This window comes from Lissotriton vulgaris, chromosome 3_1 (genome assembly GCF_964263255.1).
Source record: "Lissotriton vulgaris chromosome 3_1, aLisVul1.2, whole genome shotgun sequence".
Lineage (NCBI taxonomy): Eukaryota > Metazoa > Chordata > Amphibia > Caudata > Salamandridae > Lissotriton > Lissotriton vulgaris.
The window spans coordinates 333,178,062-333,200,173 of NC_141689.1; the positions used below are offsets into that span (position 1 = coordinate 333,178,062).

General features: G+C 47.8%; 1 protein-coding gene across 3 annotated transcripts in view; it reads right to left on the reverse strand.

Moving 5' to 3' along the window:
• NADK2 (NAD kinase 2, mitochondrial) overlaps positions 1 to 21,169 on the reverse strand; it is a 1,068,394-nt gene extending 1,047,225 nt beyond the window's left edge. For 2 of the 3 annotated variants that reach the window (XM_086960539.1, XM_086960537.1), the window contains exon 1: positions 20,800 to 21,139. In XM_086960539.1, coding sequence (XP_086816665.1) covers positions 20,800 to 21,003 — 204 coding nt within the window. In that variant the 5' untranslated portion in view covers positions 21,004 to 21,139. Of the gene's footprint in view, positions 1 to 20,799 lie in introns of all 3 variants that reach the window. The other variant, XM_086960538.1, reaches the window with a different exon arrangement.
• Positions 21,170 to 22,112: the final 943 nt, after the last annotated feature.

Sequence of the window (22,112 nt, forward strand, 5' to 3'; positions counted from 1 at the left end):
GCCCTAGGAAACAAAACTGTGCCTGTCGCTGGAGCCACCTAGGCTCTGAAACGTCAAATATGCCCAACCGGGGGTATCACTGACCCCTGAGGACCCCACTGGGCCCTTTAAGTAAATAAGTCCCCTAACACTAGCGCTTACAATAAGGCCAGGGGATAGCCACACAGGCTCTGGGCAATCAACTGTGCCCCCAGGGTGAGTACTGCCGATAGATAAACATGGCCACGAGGAACAACAGGAAGAAAAGGTGGTCACGCTGGAGCCCTCGCCGCTCTAAAACCACTATTGCGCCAACTTTGGAGCCCCTCTCGGGGAACTCGGTAAACAAATATGGCCCCAGCCCATTACGGGGACTTTCAATGAACTTCACCTAGGGGGAGCCTTCTGGCTCCAGAAATGCCGAAGCCCCCTCTGCCCTTACTCACCGGCGATGCAGTGGCTGCTCTCCTCCTCACCCGGCAGCAGCGCTTCTCTTGTGGCCGCGGGCGGGGCTCTCGCTCCAGAGAGCCTCGCCTTCACTTTGAAAGTGGAGCCCGCGATGCTCCGGGCGCATTCTTCTTCCGGGGCTCCCCCGTACTCATGGGAGCCCCACAACTCTCCTGCAGCTTCCGACGGCGGGCGGCATGCAGGCATCTCTGGTCTCCCTCTCCATACGGGAGACCGGAAAAGCAGGAAACACACCAAAGGCTTCCCCCAGGCAGGGGGAAGCAGAACAAAGAGTCACCAGGCCCCGCCCTCTTCCACTACTTCCGGGTCGCGCTAGGCAGCGCCGGCGGCCCGGGGAAGACTGCAAAGGCAGCTCGGGCCGAGTAGGTGATTTCTTCACGGGCAGTGGGAGGGGTAGGCACCCTCGCAGCTCTCAAATTAAAAATAAAGGGCAAATATGTGGCGTGGGCAGGCGCTCGGAATCTAAATACTAAAATTAGCAGCAAGGTCCCTGGCAGTGCAAAATGCAGGGTGGGCACCTGCCTGAAACATAAAGCGCTCCCAAGCGCAAGGGGAATAATTACAGCGCACCCCAAGCGCTAGAAATCAAGCCCAGGGACGAAGAGAGGGAGCCCAACAGCTCCTAGCCAGGGAGAGTCTTGCAGCCCTCCCAGGCCAAGCAAAAAGGGTCCACAGAAGCAGTCCTCCAGGGATCCAGGGATTGGGCAGGGCCCAGGGAGGCAAGCCTTCCCCTGGGCCCCAGCAGCAGCACGCCCCTGGCAGATTCGAGTCAGAAACAAGAACATTTTACAAGAGGTCACAGCCTCTTTTTATACACAAAATCCTTTGTCTAGCAGGATGCTGGCAATGTGAGAACCAGCTACAACTGGTTATGGGGAACTCCTTTCACTGGCCAGGCTAGGGACATCAGACGCACCACAGGGGGTGGAGCCAGCATTGTGTGGGGAAAGCCTAGCCTTATTCAGTCCCCTCCCTCACATCAGCATGCTAATCTCTCCATTCACCACAGGGGCAGACCCATCCTGACTCCTGGAGCCAGGCTCACCAGCCAGCTCCAGCCAATCACACGCCAGACACAAATTACACAAACATGCCAACTTCTAGAAGTGGCACTTCCACACCAGACACAATCATGCCTCATAGATCATTGCGCAGCATTCAATCTCACGAGTTCGTACATACCAAACTCGACCCTGCACTCCCCACACATCAGGAACTACCATGGTCACACATATTCCCCATGCATTCCTATGGGAGGGCAGGTCACTCTCACCACACACACACACACACACACACACACACACACAGAGCGCCCGCACTTTACACTGGACCACAGTGAAAAAGTGCGCAGAGACCTAAAATCACCAACACCAGGTTACAGAAATAGGCCAGGAAAAAGGAAAAGGTTTCGGGGTGAACCTGCCAAAAGGGCCAGGTCCAACACAAGGGTAGCACAGTAAAACATAAAATGATCTGGGTCCGAGTGGCTGAGCTTAAAGAGCAGTTGCCACTGGTGTTTGTAATTCATACTATTGGTCATCAGCGCATTGGAGTCCACTCTGTTGGCATCTCGCTTGCTGATGAAGCAGCGAAATCTGCGGTATCGACATATTTAGTTGCAGCAGTTACACATTCCAAAAGTAAGATTGATGATGATATATTGGCGGCTGCTGCTGCCACTGAGAAGGGAGGTAAACATCCTAAGGGGTTCCCTTCGAAGTACTCATACCACTTAAGTCCCGATAAGGTTCCTTATGTGAAAATTCCTGAAGTTGGGGAGAAATTGATTCCCAACTCGGATCGCAGAAATACATTGATCACAGCTGCCCATGAAGGAGTTGCGCCTGCGCATGCGGGCGTTTCTGCCACTGTGTCTCAATTGCAACAGCGTTTTTGGTGGCGGGGACTGTACAAACAGACGTGGGATTATGTCCTTCAATGTGACATATGCCAGCAGATTAAGCATTCAACTGCTGCGCGTCCGCCCCTAACACAGTTGTTCATTTCTAATAAACCACTAGGTTGTGTTTATTTAGATCACTGCGGTCCTTTTTCTTCTGATACTGCATATAAGTACGTCTTAGTCGCTGTTGATTCATGCACACGCTTTGTATGGGTGTGGCCTCACCGCAGCGCTGATTCACGGACTGTCATAAGGGATTTGCGTGTCTTTGCAGGGATTTTTGCCTGTGGTACCTTCCATTTGGATCAGGGTCCTGCTTTCGCCTCTAAGGCATATAAGGATGCCATGACTTCGTTGGGGGTCCAAGTCAAGTTTTCGTCTCCATACAGACCTGAGGGTAATAGTGTAGTGGAACGAATGAACCGTGATTTAAAGCAATCATTGACAGCTCGAGTTATAGGCACTGGCAGGAACTGGCTGACCCATCTCAATGGCGTGCAGCGTGCTCTTAATAATCTCCCTAGAAGGTCTCTGGGTGGGCGGACCCCATACGAAATGCTCTTTGGTATCAAGATGTATGTACCGGACCTTGACGGTCTAGACTCGGTGGCTGTTGCTGCCTCCTTTAAGGTAGATGAACATTGCAATGTTTTACAGACTCTACAAAAGACAAGAGACAGTCTTGAAAAGGAACATTTGCCCTCCACTTTGGATAATGCGTTGCAGATCCTGGTAGTTGGCTGGCTACCCCAAGTTGGAGAATTGGTTCGGAGAAGATCGATAACAAGAAAGAATTTGGTCCCTCTTACGAGCTCCAGTTCCTGTGCTTGGTGTGAAGGGCACAAGAACAGTCATTTTACCACCACTTCCAGGTCGTAAAGAAAACAGGTATATCTCCATTGACAATGTCAAGATACACAGAGTGGCCGATTCTTCTTAGTATGACACCGGCAGTCTCCTGTCCTTCTATTGTGAGAAATTCTGAGTTGACCACTGCTTCAGATCCCGTGCCTGAGGTGGTTATCAAGATGCCTGCAATTTCTGGTCCTTTATTGAGTACATTGCCCGGTACTCAAATTGAGGAAACTGACTACACTTATCCAACTGACTTATCGATCCCCGATTTGCAAACCTGTTTGGCCACAGAATCCAGATTTTCATTTGACACGGTTTCACGCACTTCAGGAAAGCCCTCAAGGATTAGAGTCTATGCAACATTATTTAAAAAAAAAAAATTGATTCCCCCTTGGACTTATATTTGGCCGGGGCTTTTTTCACTTTACCTTTTTATGTCAATTGGTTTAGTGTTTTATATTTTCCGATTCATTAATGGCCATTATGTCGAGGAGAGAACATGCATTTGACATCTAAATGGAACATTGGCACCCCATTCCTCGTCACATTCTGCCCACAGATTGAAGAGAGACTTGGCTTTTATTAACATCACCACTTGGCCTGTCCTGTATGGGATAGTATGGGATGCTGTTATATTTCAAATCCATGGGCCCACTGAAGTTATAAATGTCCCTAATGTGCTTAGAGTTAACATGGGGGATGTGGTTAAACACAACATACGTTCTGATGATTGGGATGTTCAGGCCGTAGAGGCTTTGTTTGCTGATTTGAAATATTTTGCTGCTTTTGATGCTGAGGATTTGTATTTGGAATCTGCTAATTATGGTGATTTATTTTGTTTCCAACATTTTAGCAACCATTACCTACATAAAACTAACTCCAGGAGGAGTACTGTAAATTATACACAGTGGGAGCATTGGCCAGCTCCTTTGCGAGGTAGTTAGAGTACCTTTTTGAAAAAGTACACATTTTACTGACTTTAATCAGTCCAATCCAGCTTTCTTTTATTTTAAAATGATAGAAAAGTCCATGTCCAAGGTTAGACATACCGATACTAAGTTATTGTACTCGAAGTCCTTTCTAGAACAGCTAGCTGTTGGAAGCTACGAGTTGTGGAAGGAAACAGTTGATCTTAAATCGGTTTGGGGTTCTAAAAGTTGGCAGGTACAAGGCACTGAGGCTTTGCACCGTGCAGGTCTCATCGTGAATCATATGTTGTTTTTGAATTCTACCATTTCACAGACAACATGCTTTGGATTGGCTACTTCTAAAAAATTAAATACTCCTTCCTTCCCTGATTTGGAAGAATATTCAGGTTGAGATAATACTACGAAATTTTGGATTAGGGAGTTGCAAACTATTGCAAAATTCGTCCTTCAACATATCCAGTTTGGATCCCCAGGGTTGGTTGATGTGGCACAGAAGTGCTGATTTGTGCCAACATCGTTTCCCGGGTGTAGCTGATGGCTTTACACAGGTCAGGGTCGATCCCCGTTTTGAGAGTGACCATTCTGTAACCACTTATTCACTAGGCAAATTGTGTCAGAATTGGCTCAAACATTCTACATTGGCGTCAGTCAAACTGCATTTGTCTAAATTGACTGAAGATGTTGATTTGAATGATTTCATAAAAGGCCCGGCTAAAGGTAGATCTAGAAGATGGATTTATGCTGTTTATAATGAAATCTGGAAAACATCACAGATTGAGGCGGCTACCCGCCTTAGGGCTATTGATCAAGCTAATTTAGAAAAAGTGCTTGCAGTTGTGGATAATAGCATTAACACGCTGTCCTCCGGCATTTACACTTTGGATAATATTGTGTCATCTGTTGTTGATATTGTACAAGATGATGTGTCTGTATTATACCATGGTCAAAATCAAAAGCGTTCTATTATGCAGTTTGCATGGACCCTTCAAACGCTAAAGGCCGGGAAGGTGCCTTGGAATTACATGAATGTGTCGTCCCTTTTTGCCCCGTTTAAATCGGACTGATAAACAGCGTTTGCTTTCAATGAGTGATGCATCTTTTTTCATGTTACACATTGAACGATTAGAGTCTTTACCTTTCTCAGTGGCAGATGCCACTACTGCAACGTGGCTTATCCACGGGTTAACATTACCGTTTGCACTATTCCAATTTACAAATTGTATGAAATATTTTGCCATTGGTAGATACGAGCCTCTTGGTAGCTCCTATTTACATGAAGCCTGGTCTCTTCCTTTTACTTACAGATGCCTTAGGGAGGGAATGGAGGTTTATCTGAACGGTGAGGAGTGCACCAAAACACCAGATCACTCATTAATGAGTAGACATATTCAATTGCACAGCTCTTGTAATCAGGAACTGTGGGAGAGTAGGGTCTGCAATCCTATGGTCACCCCCGATTTTTGCTTTTTGCTTCACTGGTTTATGACTTCCCTGGCTGCGGGCCTGCTAATCAGACCCACAGCCTAGCTGTGCTCTCTCTAAAATTGACAACCATGTACCTTAGGTGCATACCCAATTGGATACTGAGTCACCTTATCAGTCCCTGTACAGTGTACCTTAGGTACCCAGGGCATAGGTGCACCCAGGGCCTACCAGGGGCTGCAGCATGTATTATGCCACCCCTGGCTGGCCATCCAAATCTGACACAACTGGCTGATCAATCAGCTGGGGCAAGGTGGTGTAATCACCCTTTGCTTTAGATATAGTATCCCTATATCTAACCCTAAAATGGACACATATCCTCCTATCAGTCACTCCTATGGCAGGCCTTATCAATCCTGAAGGCGGAGTGCTTGGAATTATGTGAGATGGTGCTCTAGCATGAGCTGAGCCTGTCTGCAGCTTTCGGAACCAAGTCCTTTAGCTCTTTCCATGATAACGCTATACCATATACTCGTAAGTGCATTATAATCCTCTCGGTTATTGCTAACTTTGGTATAGCATTATCAAAACATGTCGAGTAAGGTGTCATACGAATTGGAATACTACCCCTCGCCAATTCCGGCGACGGGGGTAGCATTCCACCCTTCTAGAGGGACACGACATGTATGTAACTGTGAACCCCGGTTAAAGTTAACTCGAGCCTCAGCATCACAAAATGGATGCTGCCACCACAGACACAAGTCTGACCTCCTGCTGCTGGGAGTCATTCCAGCGAGGGAGGCTTGGACAAAGTGTTTCCTGCCTTGGGAGGTGCTAGCACCACCCCAGACAGGAATTTGTGTATTAGGTAGGACAGGGCTGAAAGGAATGAGACATGCCTGGGGCACACAAGGTGTCCCTGTGCATACACCGGTCTGAACCAGTACCTGGGGCACTCCAGCCCCAGAGCTGGCGCAAGACCGGACAAAGGATAGGGGGTGTAACCACCCCCCTTCCTGGTCCCACCCAGAGGAGGGACCTAGTCGTAGTGCAGCCCCCTTTAGCCGGATCAAGGTAGGAGCTGGTCCCATTGCAAATTAGATTATCCTGAACAACTTTACAAGAAGAAACTCTGGACTTAGACGTTCTGCTCCACAGAAAACTGAAGAAATCTCCCTTGTGGGCAAGGAGTGTCCACCCTGCACAAGCAGGCACCATCAGCGTACAGCGGCTTCCCTTTGTCGTCTTCCTGCAAGGATCCAGACTTCAGAGCCTGATGAGACCCGGATTCACAGACCTCTCCGACCTCTACCTACATCTGCAGCTCAGCTGAGATTCGTGGGTGCGACGAGACACGTGGGACCGGCCATCTTGAAAGAAGCAGCACTTCGCTCCAGCACAACTTCAGAGGTATCCTCGTCCAAGGGCTTTGGGGACTGAGAAGCCCCGACCCCGAGCAGCTCCTGCCCCGAAGACCAGCCCTCCAGCATCCACGAGATCTGCGCGGGCCCTTCTGCCTGTTTGCTGCTAGACGCGTTGTCTGGTCACTTGCCGGCTGGCTAGTGGCCTCCTAGACGACGAACTGCGAAATCTTCACTGCTGGTCTGGTTGCTCCAGACTGGCCCTTGCTCCCTTCCAAAAGAGGAGCACCCCGGACCCTCCTGGTCCACTCCAGACGCCGTTTCAACTCACCGCGTGGGTTGCTTTTGCCAAGGCCTGTTGACTCCGAAGCCGACACCGCCGACAGCGAGAGCCTGCGTGGGACAGCTCGTGCCTCCATCCTGGTCGTCGAAGACACCACCTGGTCCACGTGGGTGCAGAGACAAGCGTCTACCTTCACCTGATCGCGACGACGACATCTGGTTCCACTCCTGGTTTCACTCCAGTCACGGGCTAGTGACTTTGAACATTGTCCCCTCTGCTTTCAGGTTCTACTCTTCATTGATCCACCCTTGGATCACACCGGACATCTTCCTCCTGACCCCCTGCAGCATCTTTTCCTCTCCATAGACTTCATCGCCGGAACCCGACACGAATTGGCACCTATGCACCCGCAGCCTGTGGGTGAGGTAACACGAGCATTTCGGTGCACAAGGGTAGCTTGACTCTCCTAGTGTCCAGTTCCACGGTCGTTTTGGTCCTATCTAGTCAGGGACGTCCGTACTCACCTTTTCTTAAACTGTACTGTCCATAGACGTTTGTACAGCTCCATTCCTATTATTGACTTTCACATTCCACTTACTTAGTATATGGTTTGTCGTGCCCCTAGGGCACCATTGTAAATCGTGCAACTTAAACGTATTTTTCCAAAGAGATGGTAATGTGCTTAGCCCTCTGATCTCATAAAGAGTTCAAAGGTGTATGTTAGTTAATATATACTTGTTTATTTTCATAACAACCTGTGTGGTTTCCTTTCACTTGGTATTCAAGGGGTTATATGTGGTAAAACAGCTGGCTTCACATGCCAAAAGAGTTCAGCCTAAGACTGCTTTGTCCATGCTACCATTAGGATAGCTGGTCTATAAGGTTGACTTACAACCAATCACCATAAGGGTTGTTTGGACTGATACAAGGTGATCACTAGAACTAGTGTATATTTACAACAAGGGGTGGTGAGGGACAGAGTCTCTGAATTAAGCAGAAAGCTCTCACCCAGTCAAAAGATCAGGGCTAGATCCAACACCGTTTTTTAGCTCACTGCACCATCCCAGTTTCAGAACCTGGCTGTATGCAAATTAGTCTGTTCCTGTCCCAGTGCATGATGGGAACAGGGCAAACCAAACTACAAAAGCCAATTCTTACACTGGGAAGGAAACAAGCTCCCGGGGACCGGTTTCTGGCATTACAGCCGTCTTCGGCCCGGTTTGCTTGAATCCTGATGGTGCAATGAGCAAGGGTCTCACATCTGAGAATACCCTTCCACGCTTAGGGTGGACAAAAATATTTACAACAAGGGGTGGTGAGGGACAGAGTCTCTGAATTAAGCAGAAAGCTCTCACCCAGTCAAAAGATCAGGGCTAGATCCATTAAGCAAGCCGGGCCGAAGAGGCTGAAATGCCAGAAACCGGTCCCCGGTAGCTTGTCTCCTTTCTGGTAAAGAATTGGCTTGGTAGTTTAGTCTGCCCTGTTCCCATGATGCACTGGGCCAGGGACAGACTGATTTGCATATAGCCAGGTTCTGAGCTGGGATGGGGCAGTGAGATAAATAACGGTGATGGATCAAGCCCTGATCTTTGGACTGGGTAAGAGTGATCTGCTCAATTCAGACACTCTGTTCATCACCACCCCCTTTTGTAAATCACTAGAACTAGTGAGCATCATATATCAGGCCAACTTCTCACAGGAACGGCCTAATTTAGCATGTGTTTTTAAAAAGGTACACCCGTGCCCGCTATCGTCCCCACATTCACTTTACTGGCAAACGGTAGTTATTTACTTTTAAATAATGAAGATTGCTGTGGGTTATTAAAAGGCAAAGCTTATGTAGTTACAGTCAGTGAACATGTGGTTTGCTGTAAAAATGTGTTGTATCCACCCACGCATGGGAATTTGGATGTTTCCATCTGGCCGAGGATTCCGACCTTGAAGGCAGAGCTCAATAAGATGAGTCGAATAAGAGCCCTATTGTCACAAAAAGAAGTTGCCCTGACATCTGCTCGTGAAACATTTGTCCTTCACGTAGCTAACACCCGCACAGAGGTGCATGCTTTACTAAATACTGACCTACCATTGCATTTCGGTGAGCTGATTCATACAATCTTTAACGCATCTTCCACATCGGGGCTGGCGCACTTTTTTAAAGTAGTAAGCAGTGGTCTTGTGACTTCTTTCCAAAAGATATTTTGGTGTAATTCCTGCTTTTTCCATTCAATCTTTTCCAGCCTATTTGGTGGATTTCCCGTTTTACTGGCGCTGGCTGCAGGCTTTCTAGTGCTATTTTGTTTTATTAAAAATGGATGCACGTCCTGTGTTCCAAGACGAACTGTCGCGGTTGGCACTGTTTCGCAACAAGATGCTTGAATACTATGGAACGCTGCTGCTCGCCACCTTAAGTGCACCATATGGATTATCATTTCGTTTTTCCTATTTCACATGTGTCCAGCCTGTCTTGCATTGCCTGAGCTGCGATTTCGACTGGGCCCTGGATTTGTGTCTCTGCAATATGGTGTCTCCTGAAGTGGATTTTAATCAGCTCATGAGCCCCTTAGTTGATCAGTAATTGCTTTGATCGGACAGAGGGATTATGGCCTTTGCAGCGATGCATGGAATACTGGGTCGTTGGAATATATTTGCAGCGGCGCAAGATTTTTTGGCACACAGCTTCATTGATATCCCGCCGAGTTGCCCTCTGATGGTGCTAGAGGCTCGGGTAATTGAAGAGCATGTATGTTTTTTCCCACTATTAGATTGGATGGCTGAGTTATTTTCGGATGATAACAGTGACTTCCTTTTGGAAGCTGTTGCTGCTTATTTTGCATACTCAGTATTAGACTGAGACCTACCGAGACCCTTGATATCATGGAACTTTTTCGTTATTTTTTTTTGGAACTTATGGTGAACCTTTTAAGTCTCGGACCTATTGACTTTGATTAAAGTGAACACTAAATTGTCCTGCTGGTGAGATTTTGTTTTTTTGTCTGACAAAAATATTTTTTTCTCGCCTACTCAAATTTGAACTGACTATCTTGTTTGAACTCTGCATTTCAAAAAGGAGTCCTTGATCTTAAATTCTCTTATCCGTGCTCGGATCATGGGAGGGGGTCATATAGATATGCTTTGCCTATATGCTGTGCTAAGTTAGCCTGAGCTCATTGGGAGTTTAAACGCCATTTTACCTTTCTGCTGCTTCTGCACACGACACATATCTGTTGCCTTAGCTTTGAGCCTAGTAGAGTGTTTTGCTTCACGCAAGAATAATATGTTGTTACTCTGATATCAGCCTTGCTTGGTGAGCTGTGTCTGTACAGTGAGTGCTGAAACCTTCAAGGATATCTCAACACAGTGGTTGTTGTGAGGTCTGATCTTCGCACGTTCCTAGACATAACATACATGCAGCTGCGGCCAAATTCTGGCTTTAGGCGGGTTTTATATTGCTTTACACAGAGCATACACACACACTTGATGGTGCTTCGCATGCAGAGAGCTGGTGGAAGATGATGTGATCCCTTACCACTAGGATCTTGAGGTATGGGGCCGCCAAACCCAAAGAGACCTTCTTAGATATACTATAATATACTAGCTAGGGAGTGTGAAGATTAGGTGTTACTGAACCCTATTCGTTTTAGCATTTTACCATGCTTTCACCTTTTGTATTCTATGGACTAGTGACTATGCTGATTACTTTGTTTCTTATAATATGTTTGCTTGTATTAGCTAAGATACTGCGTTTGAGAACACTGCATTAGTAAATAAACATTTCAAATGTACACCCGTCCTCATTTACTCCTTGTTCTGGATTGAAATGAGTGTATAAGAAAGAGTGTTCATGTGTTCCACGTTACCTCAGGTGTACTAAGTCCATGTTCTGGTTTGTCTAAGCATTGGGAGTTTGTGATAACCAATGAGACACTGTAGCTAATCTGGTAGGGGATTTTGGGTACTAAGGTGCGTTTTGGTACACCCTAATTCACGGAGGTTCCAAGTCTCTATGCACAGTTCTGTACGAGAACGGAATCCCTGCAACAATGTGGTGAGGGAGCGAGGTGCATCTAGTGAGTAGATGGGTTTTCCAAAGGAGTTAAGGTGAATGGGAAAGTGGAAATCTTGGAGCTTGAAAGTGAAATAGAAGCTACAAGCTGGGAGATGGAGGCGATAGGAGAGCCTAGCTTATTTTCAAGAGAGAGTAGGGCAGAACATGGAAGGTTGGGTGTCTCGATGGCAGAAGGAGGGGGTGAAATTGGTGGTGGAAGGCAGGGAGAGGTGGGGGGACAGGAGGAGAGTTGGGGTATAGGGTTCATAGGTGGGGAAATGTGAAGGTTGAGAGCGGGGGTTGGTGTATCAGAGGTGAAGGGAGAGTTGTCTTTGTTGGCGTTGCACGGAGGAAAGGAATTATGTATGTGTTGAATGTGTGGCGAATGTGATATGATTGCAGTTTTGAATGGTGGTTCGTTCCAAGTGATTGTATTCCCATGTGTCCGTTCTCACTTTTGATTTTCTCCTAATGTTTTTTCCTCAAATGTAAAAATGAATTTTATAAAATATTGTTGATTTTCTATATATAATAAAATTGCGACTAAGAAGCATTCCCTTTCTGGAATTCGATTTTCTGTTTGTGGAGGATTAATCATAGTTCTAAGTTATGTTTATCAGTACTGGCACCTTCTTTTGTTATTTATAAATGGAGCAGCTGGCACTACTTGCTGCGCAGCGGTAAACGGCCTAAAGAGTGCAGCTGGCTCTACTTGCTGCGCAGCTGTAAAAGGCCTAAACGGTGAAGAGTGAACGGCCAGAGTTCTGCACCCTCCCACTGTAGAACAGAGTCCCTCCACTTAAGGTAGGCCCCACCTGCTCTCAGGTAGTACCACAACACTCTGTCAAGGACCCTAAAAATCCCTGCTAGGCCTGTACCACCCCTTCTGGGAAACACAGAGTCTCTTCACTAAAGAGGAGCCCCACCTGTGTTAAAAGGTGGACCCCTAGAAGGCGAAACCGGCCAGGACAGATTACAGTCACCCTGCCGTCCAGGACAGGCAAACACCTGAACCTGGCTCCCCAACCCAGGGACGCTACCCTTTTGCAGATGCCTGGCACAACAGGACTTCACAAGTGTGACATAACACTAATGTCAAGGACACTGATTACAGTTGCCCTTCCGTCCAGGACAGGTAAACACCTGAACCTGCCTCCCCAACCCAGGGACACCACCCTTTGGTCAGATGCCCGGCAAACCAGGACTTCACGAGGGTGACACATAAATAATGTGTTATGTGGCAGTCTGCCTGTCTCTCAGGACAGAAGTGGCGTCACCATGGTCACTCACTGGAGACACAGCCCTTCTGGCTGGCCCCTAACCCACTAGTTCTTCCCCTCTCACCCCTCCTTCTGGACTTCTGCACCCTCCCAACTGGAGCGGTACCGCAAGACACCAGAACTACTGGAACTCTGCTTACAGATGTTCCACATTCTCTAAACACTGGGAGATCCTCCTCAAATGGCCTAACAGTACAGCCTATGCTCCCAACCTGGTGTTCCCTAATGAAACCATCCAGGCCCGAGACAGGGTTTCAGGTACATGGAGACACGCAGTCCCACCCACTCCTTCTCTTCAGAGACAGGACGTGGGCCCCTACACCGGGACCTAGCTGGGCCACTCTGAACCTCTTCCACCACTCTGGGCTGGAAGACACCTCAGCCACTCCTTTTGGAATCAGTCCCCAATGCAAGCTCCTTCTTTCAGAGAACTCAGGCCCAATCAACCAGCAAGCTCCTTATTTCAGAGAACTCACACCCAAGTATTCAGCAAGCTCCTTATTTCAGAGAACTCACACCCAAGTATTCAGCAAGCTCCTCATTTCAGAGAACTCACACCAAAGTATTCAGCAAGCTCCTTATTTCAGAGAACTCACACCAAAGTATTCAGCAAACTCGCACTCACTCGTTCAGTGCAAAACACCATTCATCCAGGATGGGAATACATGCACTGGACACACTTATGCTGCTACCACTGGATCCCACCCTTACTGGTGAATCCAGACACATTTTTGCTGCTTGCACTGGATTCCACCCTTACGGTAAATCCAGACACACTTTTGCTGCTTGCACTGGATCCCACCCTTACTGGTAAATCCAGAAAACTCACACTGCACTTAGGGGATAATCTACCCTCCTGAGCTAGTGACACCATACCAATTAAGTCTCCACTGTAGGCCAACACAAGAACCAGCGCAATGGCTCAAGGGCAGTCTCTCCTCCAGATTCTCTAGTTTCTGTCTTTGGCAGGACACCCAACTCACAGTGCACAAGAAAACACATTTCCAAAGAAATGACATTTAAAACCAACTTAAAAACAATAATCTCTTACCATGTGACCATCTAAAACGCAGAGTTTTGTAGTGGAGCCAGTTGTCGCTGTAGTACTGCGCAAACACAAGTCCTGATTCCTGATTCCTTCCACTGGCTACCAGTGATAGAAATTGGATTTCTGGTTGGCTAAGGCTTGCGCCAAAGCCAGGTAGAAACCAACCCTCTAGTTAGGGCAAGGAAGTTACACGCCAAGATAACCCCTGCTCACCCCCTTGGCAACGAGACACAAGCAGTAAGGCTTATCCCGGAGGCAATGTGTAAAGCATTTGTGCACGCACCCACCAGCAACAACATCCCAGGCCCCCCACAAAAGGAACTCCACACAAGATTATATCAAAGATAGCCTTTGTATTCTCAAAACACATCAGGTAGTAACCACACAATATACATTGTGCCAACTGGCACGGGCAATATTTACAAGGGATTATTTACACATGACAAGGCCACGTGGACCACTGTCAGACTTAGCACTTGGTAAAGTAATAGTAAAATAGATAACTTGGTAAAAGTGAATTAAATCATAATCATACAAGTAAAAATAGGTCATAGTACGTACAGCCAGTAAACACTGATAATCACTGTACTTTGCAACAGTATGCGACATGAAATCCATCATGCACAGTATCCCACAAGTCTAACTACCTTAGACCCACACCACCTAAGTAAACTTTACACTAGGGGCGTACATCACACAGGGAAGTATAATCTCCCTAACACAAACCTAAACAGGTAAAACAACCTCCTATGCATAAACTATACATAGAGGTATCAAAACAGGGTGCGCAAAACATACTAGACACAATACATTTCCAAACACCCAAAGCATTAGCACATAAATCACAATAGCACATAAATCCCATTAGGGCCTGCACCTTATAAAGGTAGCCAACTTGCAATCTAAAAAGATGGCTCAAACGCCCTATGTCCAGAGAGTCAGGGCTGCTGCCTAAGCAGCGAAGGTCAAGGTTGCGCCACTGTGCCAAAACCTAAACGTTGCAGCTCCCCGCTACTTGCTGGGCAGCTGAGAACAATGAACTGGGGCCTAAACGCTGCAGCTGGCACCAAGTGCTGCGCAGCTGTGGAAGGCCAAGGTAGGGGTGAAGGAGTGCGTCCCACTCCCAAGTCCAAAAGCAAATGTCCCCTGAAATAAATGCCTAAACGGTGCCAACTACTTGCTGGGCAGCGGTAAATCAGCAAAACTGCAGCATGGGCTCTCACTGGACCATAGGAACAAAACTGCGCCAAATGATGGAGCCCTCTAGGCTCTGAAAATAAACAGAGTGCACAGCGTTGGAGCACTCTAGGCTCTTAAAACAAATGGGCCCGAAAAGGTTGGAGCCACGGGGCTCAGGAAAACTAATGGGGGCGGGAAGAGCCACCTCAGCTCCTTAGACAAACATGCCCCCAAACGCAGGAGCGCACTGGCTCTGGGGACAATGGTAGGTGACAAATGCCCCTCATGGGCAGCACGGGCCCACTGGACCTTGGGAAATAACTGGGGGCCTCTGGAGCCATCTGGCTCCTGATTTAAAGATGCCCCCACCGTTGGAGCCACGCCTGGACTCAGTAAAAATGTTGGGGCGACCGACCCACTGCTCACGGGGCCGCCCTAAATGCACCCCTGTCACAGTGTAGCGCACTGCGCCAACACACGCCCGGAGCTTCCCCCCAGCCCTTCAACACTCAACGGGCTGTTAAGGGGTGCTCCTCTTTCCTCACGCTGGGGACAGGACTCTCCTCCAGTGCGGTGCCCGCGGGGCTCTCCCTTCACCTCGGGAGCCCCGCCGACCTGGCAAAGCGCTTCTTTTCCGGTTGGCGGCCCCGGGGCTCTCTACCGCTTCCGGGAGCCCGGGGCAGCCTGAGGACATCACTCGGCCGGCTTCTCATCTTCTCGCTGCGGCAGGCTTGGGACTTCCTCTTGAAAACCGGAAGTCCCGCCCGCCGTCAGGCACTACGGTGCCTCACTTCCGAGTTTGCCGTGGCATCTCTTTTCAGGGTACAACGAGGGGTAGGCTCCCTCGATCAGCACAACCAAGTTAGGAGCAGGGTAGGCACCCGCTCTGAATTAAAATAAAAATCCTGGGCAAAGTCGCGGGGTGGGCACCCGCCCAATATAGGCACCATAAACACGGGCAAAATGCAGGGTAGGCACCTGCTTGTTAATATCGAAATAAGCGGGGTTGGGCACGCGTGCTGCCATTAATAAATGCAGCATGAGGGGTAGGCTCCCTCAATAACAGGGCAATTTAAAATAAAGCGCTTCCCAGGCGCTAAGGGCAAAAGAAAACTCAGTTCAACAGGGTAATTGGAGCAACCAGGGTCCCAAGTAGTCCTGGACATCAAAGATGGAGCAAGCAGCTCTCAACAAGGAAATTCCTCCAGCATCCAGGGGCAGGGCAGGGCCCAGTGAGGCAACCCTTCCCCTGGGCCCCAGCAGCAGCACGCCCCTGGTAGATCAGAGTTGGAAACCAGAACATTTTTCATGGGGTCACAGCCCCTCTTTTATACACAGACATCCTTTGTTTCCAAAGGTGCAGGCAAGGGGCGAACCAGATGCAACTGGTTCTTGAACACTTTGTTTTGCTCAGCCCCTCTGCCTATTCACAGGATGGGTCAGGGACATCAGACACACCACAGGGGGTGGATCCAGCATTGTCGAGGGAAGGCCCAGCCCTATTCAGGTCCCAGGTGCACTCCTCCCTGCCATAAACATGCAGATCTCCCCATTCACCACCGGGCAGACCCATTCCGACTCCTGGAGCCAGGCACACCAGCCAGCTCCAGTCAATCACAAGCCAGACGGTCAATTCACATTCACTGCACATACATGCCAACTTCTAGAAGTGGCACTTCCACACTATGCACATTAAATCTGCACACATCATCGCGCAGCATTTAATCTCACGAGTTCGCACATACCAAATTAGCCCCTGCACTCCCCACACATCAGGAACTATCATGGACACACATATTCCCCATGCATTCCTATGGGAGGGCAGGCTAATCTCACCACGCGCCCTCAGCGCACGCACTTTACACTGGGCCACAGTGCTTAAGTGCACAGAGACCAGAAATCACTATAATTATGCCATATTAAAAAGGCAAAAAGTTAAGGGGTGAACCTGCCAAAAGAGCCAAGTTCAACAAGGGGCAAGATCGAATTCCTGCTGCAAGACCGAAAATTATTTGACTTCACTCTTTATCCATAGGTCGCCTATTTTTGTATACCTATGAGGTCCCATTTGTTGCAACCTTTAGATGTCAATAGGTTCCCCAGCTGGTCCGAATCCCATAGGGGAGTGGCCAGGGTCAACTTACGATCCCATCCCAAACTTTTATTGGCTATCTGCCAGAACTGCACCGAGTGCCTAATGGGTCCGGTGAGGAGGTCCTTTCCGGCGCTAGAGTATAGCGCCCGTTGATAGTTCCCTCCCGGCAATACCCAATGATCCATCATGTAGCCCGGATCATCTGCCTGTCTGTAGGTGCCGTGGTTGATGGCTGCCAGATGGGCTGCCCAATAGTATTTTTTTGAGATCGGGGAGGGCGATGCCCCCATCGTACCATGTAAGATTCAGTTTGGGGAGCGCATTTGCGGCTTCCCGTTCCAGAGTAGGCGACGTTGCAGGCTTTCTATTTCTTTAAAGTAGCTCGCAGGCACCAAGTCCAGTGAATTTTGGAGGGCATATAGGAACCGGGGTAAGGACATCATTGTGAATAAAGATGCTCTGCCCAGCATCGAGAGTGGGAGCGTCTTCCAACGCTCTGAATCCTTCTTTAGTTTCTGTAAGAGCGGGAGTAGGTTCTTAGCAAATCTATCCACAGGATCTGGTAACAGAAATATTGATGTAGTTCTTCCGAATCACCCTCCCAGTTCAAAACAAAGTGCAAGCTTTAGGCATAAAATCTATACAAACAGGTGAGCGATAAGAATAAAACTAACAACAAACTTTCCTGGCAGAATTAGTAGCGCATTGAAGGTAAAACATCATTGAAACAAATCACTCAGTGTCCTAATCTCAAATTAATAATAAATAAATTCTAAACCTCATCTCTAAAAAAAAAAAGTCCATCTAGAACCCCAAAGTTCTAATCTCGAATTTGATGGACCTATATTATGCGTATATATCAAATCTACTTATCCCATTTTTTTTTTATTCTGAAGGGTTTTTTTTGCAATGTACTTTTGAGGGGAATGGTATTTTATTTATATATTTTTCCCATCACTCTATTTTCCTTTATATATTTCAGGTATATATAGAATCCACTTGTCACAGTACTCTGTCAAACTAAGTTGTTTTCCCTAACGTGGCTTTAAAACTCCACTCGATTTCTTACTAAGTCATTCACCCAATCATCCTCTAATCCAGAGGTCTTCAATCTGTGGGGCGCAACCCCCAGGGGGGTCGTGGAGTCCTTGGAAGGGGGTCGCAAATTCTGTCAGGGGCATGCAATTCCTGGTGTTGGGCTTATCCAGGGTACTCATGGCGGAGGCCTAGTTCACACCGAGGTGTGAAAAACATCAAAGGCTCATTAACAAGTGGAAGGTCTTTTAAAGACCTGTCAAGTACTCTGGTGTGGCTGTGTGTGTGTCCCTGAAACGGTTTCAGCTGGGCTCTCACACACGAGCTGGGGGGAGGGGAGAAAGTGGGTGTGGGTCTGGGGGAGCAGGCTGTAGTGTAGCCCTTTGAGTATAATGGATGTTGCGCGCCTGGAGCTGTGGGTCCCGTGACACATCCCCCTCCTCCCGCCCCCAGCAGGGAGGCACAGAGATGCCCTCCCATGAGCGGGAAAGAAGGAAGAAGACACAGAGATACTGACACCCCCCCTCTCCTATCCCCCCATGAAGAGTCACAGAAAAGGTGGGTGGATGAATGATGGGTGGATGAAGGATGGATGGATATGTGAAAAGGTGGGTGGATGAATAATGAGTGGATGGATGAAAGCGTGGATAGATGTATGGATGATAGGGTGGATGGATGGATGGATGGAAGGATGAAAGGGTGGATGGATAGAAGGATGGAAGGGTAGATGGATGGAAGGATGTATGGATAAAAGGTTGCATGGATGAATGATGGATGGATGTGTAAAAAGATGGGTGGATGAATGATGGGTGAATGGATGGATGTATGGATGGAAGGATGAAAGGGTAAATGGGTGAAGGATAGATGGATGAAGGATAGATGTAAGGATGAAAGGGTGGATGGATGAAGGATGGATGGATGAAAGGGTGGATGGATGGAAGGATGAAAGGGTGGACGGATGAAGGATGGATGGATGAAAGGGTGGATAAAAAGTTGTATGGATGAATGATGCATGGATGGATGTGTGAAAAGGTGGGGGGATGAATGATGGGTGGATGGATGAAAGGGTGGACGGCTAAAGGATGGATGGAAGGGTGGATGAAGGATGGATGTATGGATGGATAAAAGGTTGCATGGATGAATGATGCATGGGTGGATGTGTGAAAAGGTGGGGGATGAATGATGGGTGAATGGATGGATGAAAGGGTGGGTGGATGGATGGATGAAAGGGTGGGTGGATGGATGGATGAAAGGGTGGGTGGATGGATGGGAGGATGAAAGGGTGGATGGATGTATGGATGGATAAAAGGTCGCATGGATGAATGATGGATGGATGTGTGAAAAGGTGGGTGGATGAATGATGGTTGGATGGATGGGTAAAGGATGTATGGATGGATGGATGGATGCAAGGGTGGATGGATGAAGGATGGATGTATGGATGGAAGGATGAAAGGGTGGATGGGTGAAGGATGGATGGATGAAGGATAGATGTATGGATGTAAGGATGAAAGGGTGGACGGATGAAGGACGGATGGATGGATGGATGAAGGGTGGATGAATGGATGAAAAGGTGGATGGAAGGATGAAAAGGTGGACGGATGAAGGATGGATGGAAGAAAGGGTGGATGGATGTATGGATGGATAAAAGGTTGCATGGATGAATGATGCATGGATGGATGTGTGAAAAGGTGGGGGGTGAATGATGGGTGGAGGAAAGGGTGGGTGGATGGATGGATGTATGGATGGATGAAAGGATGAAGGAAGGATGGATGTATGGAAGGATGAAAGGGTAGATGGATGTATGGAGAAAAGGTTGCATGGATGAATGATGGATGTATGTGTGAAAAGATAGATGGGTGGATGGATGGAAGGGTGGATGGGTAAAGGATAGATGTATGGATGGAAGGGTGAAAGGGTGGATGGATGAAGGATAGATGTATGGATGTAAGGATGAAAGGGTGGATGAATGGATGGAAGGGTGGATGAATGGATGGAAGGGTGGATGGAAGGATGAAAGGGTGGACGGATGAAGGATGGATGGATGAAAGGTGGACGGATGTATGGATGGATAAAAGGTTGCATGGATGAATGATGGATGGATGTGTGAAAAGGTGGGTGGATGAATGGAAGGGTGGATGGGTAAAGGATGGATGTATGGATGGAAGGATGTATGGATGGAAGGATGAAAGGGTGGATGGTTGAAGGATAGATGTATGTATGGATGAAAGGATGGATGGATGTGTGAAAGTATGGGTGGATGAATGATGGATGGATGTGATGAGGTCTAACAGGCGCATTTATGGTTGTCAAAAGTTGATGATGAGGAGTACCAGTTTCTAGAAACTTTTGTCGGAAGGGGGTCCTTAAGCCTAAAATGGTTTTACAAGGGGGTCTCGGCATCAAAAAGTTTGAAGACCTCTGCTCTAATCAGACCTTCATGCTTCACTTGATCTGCGCTTTGTTGTAGTTTTTTTAAATGCAGATATACACACACAATTTTTTATATATTTGATTTCTTACTTAACTAAACACACAAGGTGCGTGTTATGCAGAGCTACACAAAATACAGGACCAATAAGATTTCAAGTTGGATTAATATCACAATAGCACAGGGCATTGTCGCATTGCAATTTAGGCCAATTTATTTAGTTATGCTGTTTTTATAAAGCATGCACATTATCCGAAGAGGACAGCGCGCTTTACATTAGAAATATTTTGATGATGAACCTGGAGTTCATCAGTGGACCCTTACTACACATTTGACAAGCTCACACCAATGCCTGTCCAGCGGTCACCCGTGCCCCAATTTCACTCTAAACCTTGCACAACCTACACCCTTGTGGTCCTTGCTCCTGGGCTCTACGTCCCAGTTCCACGCTTTTCAAAGTACCGTTCTGCGGAGCAGACACTCACTCACCAGTTCTTTCAGGTCCTCTTCGCTGAGTTCCGCATAACGATAGCGCTGCTGCTCGAACTCGTAGCGAGTGGTCTTGTCTACAACAACCACACGGGCTGGCCTGAAGCTATCGGAGTGATGATTACGACGAGCGCCCAGAGCTCGGGCACTTCTGCGGCCGGCCAGGCATAGGAAGCACATGAGCCCGGCGGGGTAGGAGCCCATGCTGAGGACTCCGCCAGATTTAGCAAGCAACTGCGTGACTTACAGTCACACCTCCAAGTTCAGTACTACGTGCCTTCTCTGCGACGTGACGTGAGGCCAGATAACCGACGACCAGAGACAGGAGGCACGTGGGCTCTAATACCAAAGGCAAAATAAACAAGAGTCTGGTACCAACTTTCTCTGTAATAGAAAAAGGACTAGGCGACTGCCGGTACGTATGCGTAATCGCTGCGGCCATCTTGAAATGAAGTCACTGAAGTCTGCCTAGGCTAGCAGCATATCTGCAAATGTTTGAGATTGCGTATGCGTGACATTTTCATGATGTCACTGTACGTATGAGTGACATTCAAGGACCAAATGTGTGCCACTTAGAGTGAGCAAAATTAAGCAGTAAAGTCCATTACACATGCTCTTCACATCATCAAAAGATTTTCCACCTCCTCTGACCACTCCAACTGAGCTGTACAGTGCGCAAGTTATAACATTCATTGGTTTCTTTGGACAGTGTAAAATTGCTATGCCATTGTAACTTTACATAAACACCTTTTATCACTTAGTAGTTAGAAATCCTACTCCTTTCCTCTACCCCCCCCCCTTACAGTAGATGAGCAACATGCAGGAGTAAAGCTACTGTAAGATGGCAAACAAGCTACATACTCTTTCCTACCATACCCAGTCCTGTCAAGTATCACGCATTAGGTGTGACACCCCCGCATTTCAGTACGGTGCTCCGCATCACCGCACTGAAATGCAATGTCACGCATTTTTAATGCTACTCAGTAAGTCGTTCTGAGTTGTGTCCAGGCTCTGCTTCCCGGCGCTGCACTGTGTACTCACTTGCCATCAGAGCTGGCTCTGATAGTTAAACAGTTAAATCTGTCTCTCTGACTATGAGAGAACGTGAGGTGCTACAAATGTTACATTCTGCGACTGCCCTGACTTTAATTCCCAGTCGCTGCGCGCCCGCGGCGCGGCTGTCAATCACTGAAGACACATGACACACTGAGTCATTCAGTGTCGAAGACTACACCCGGATGGGGGCCTGCCCTCACTTAGCTCAGAAGAGTTTTCTATTGGTTGCTGTGGCGCCATGGGGGGATTATTAATCG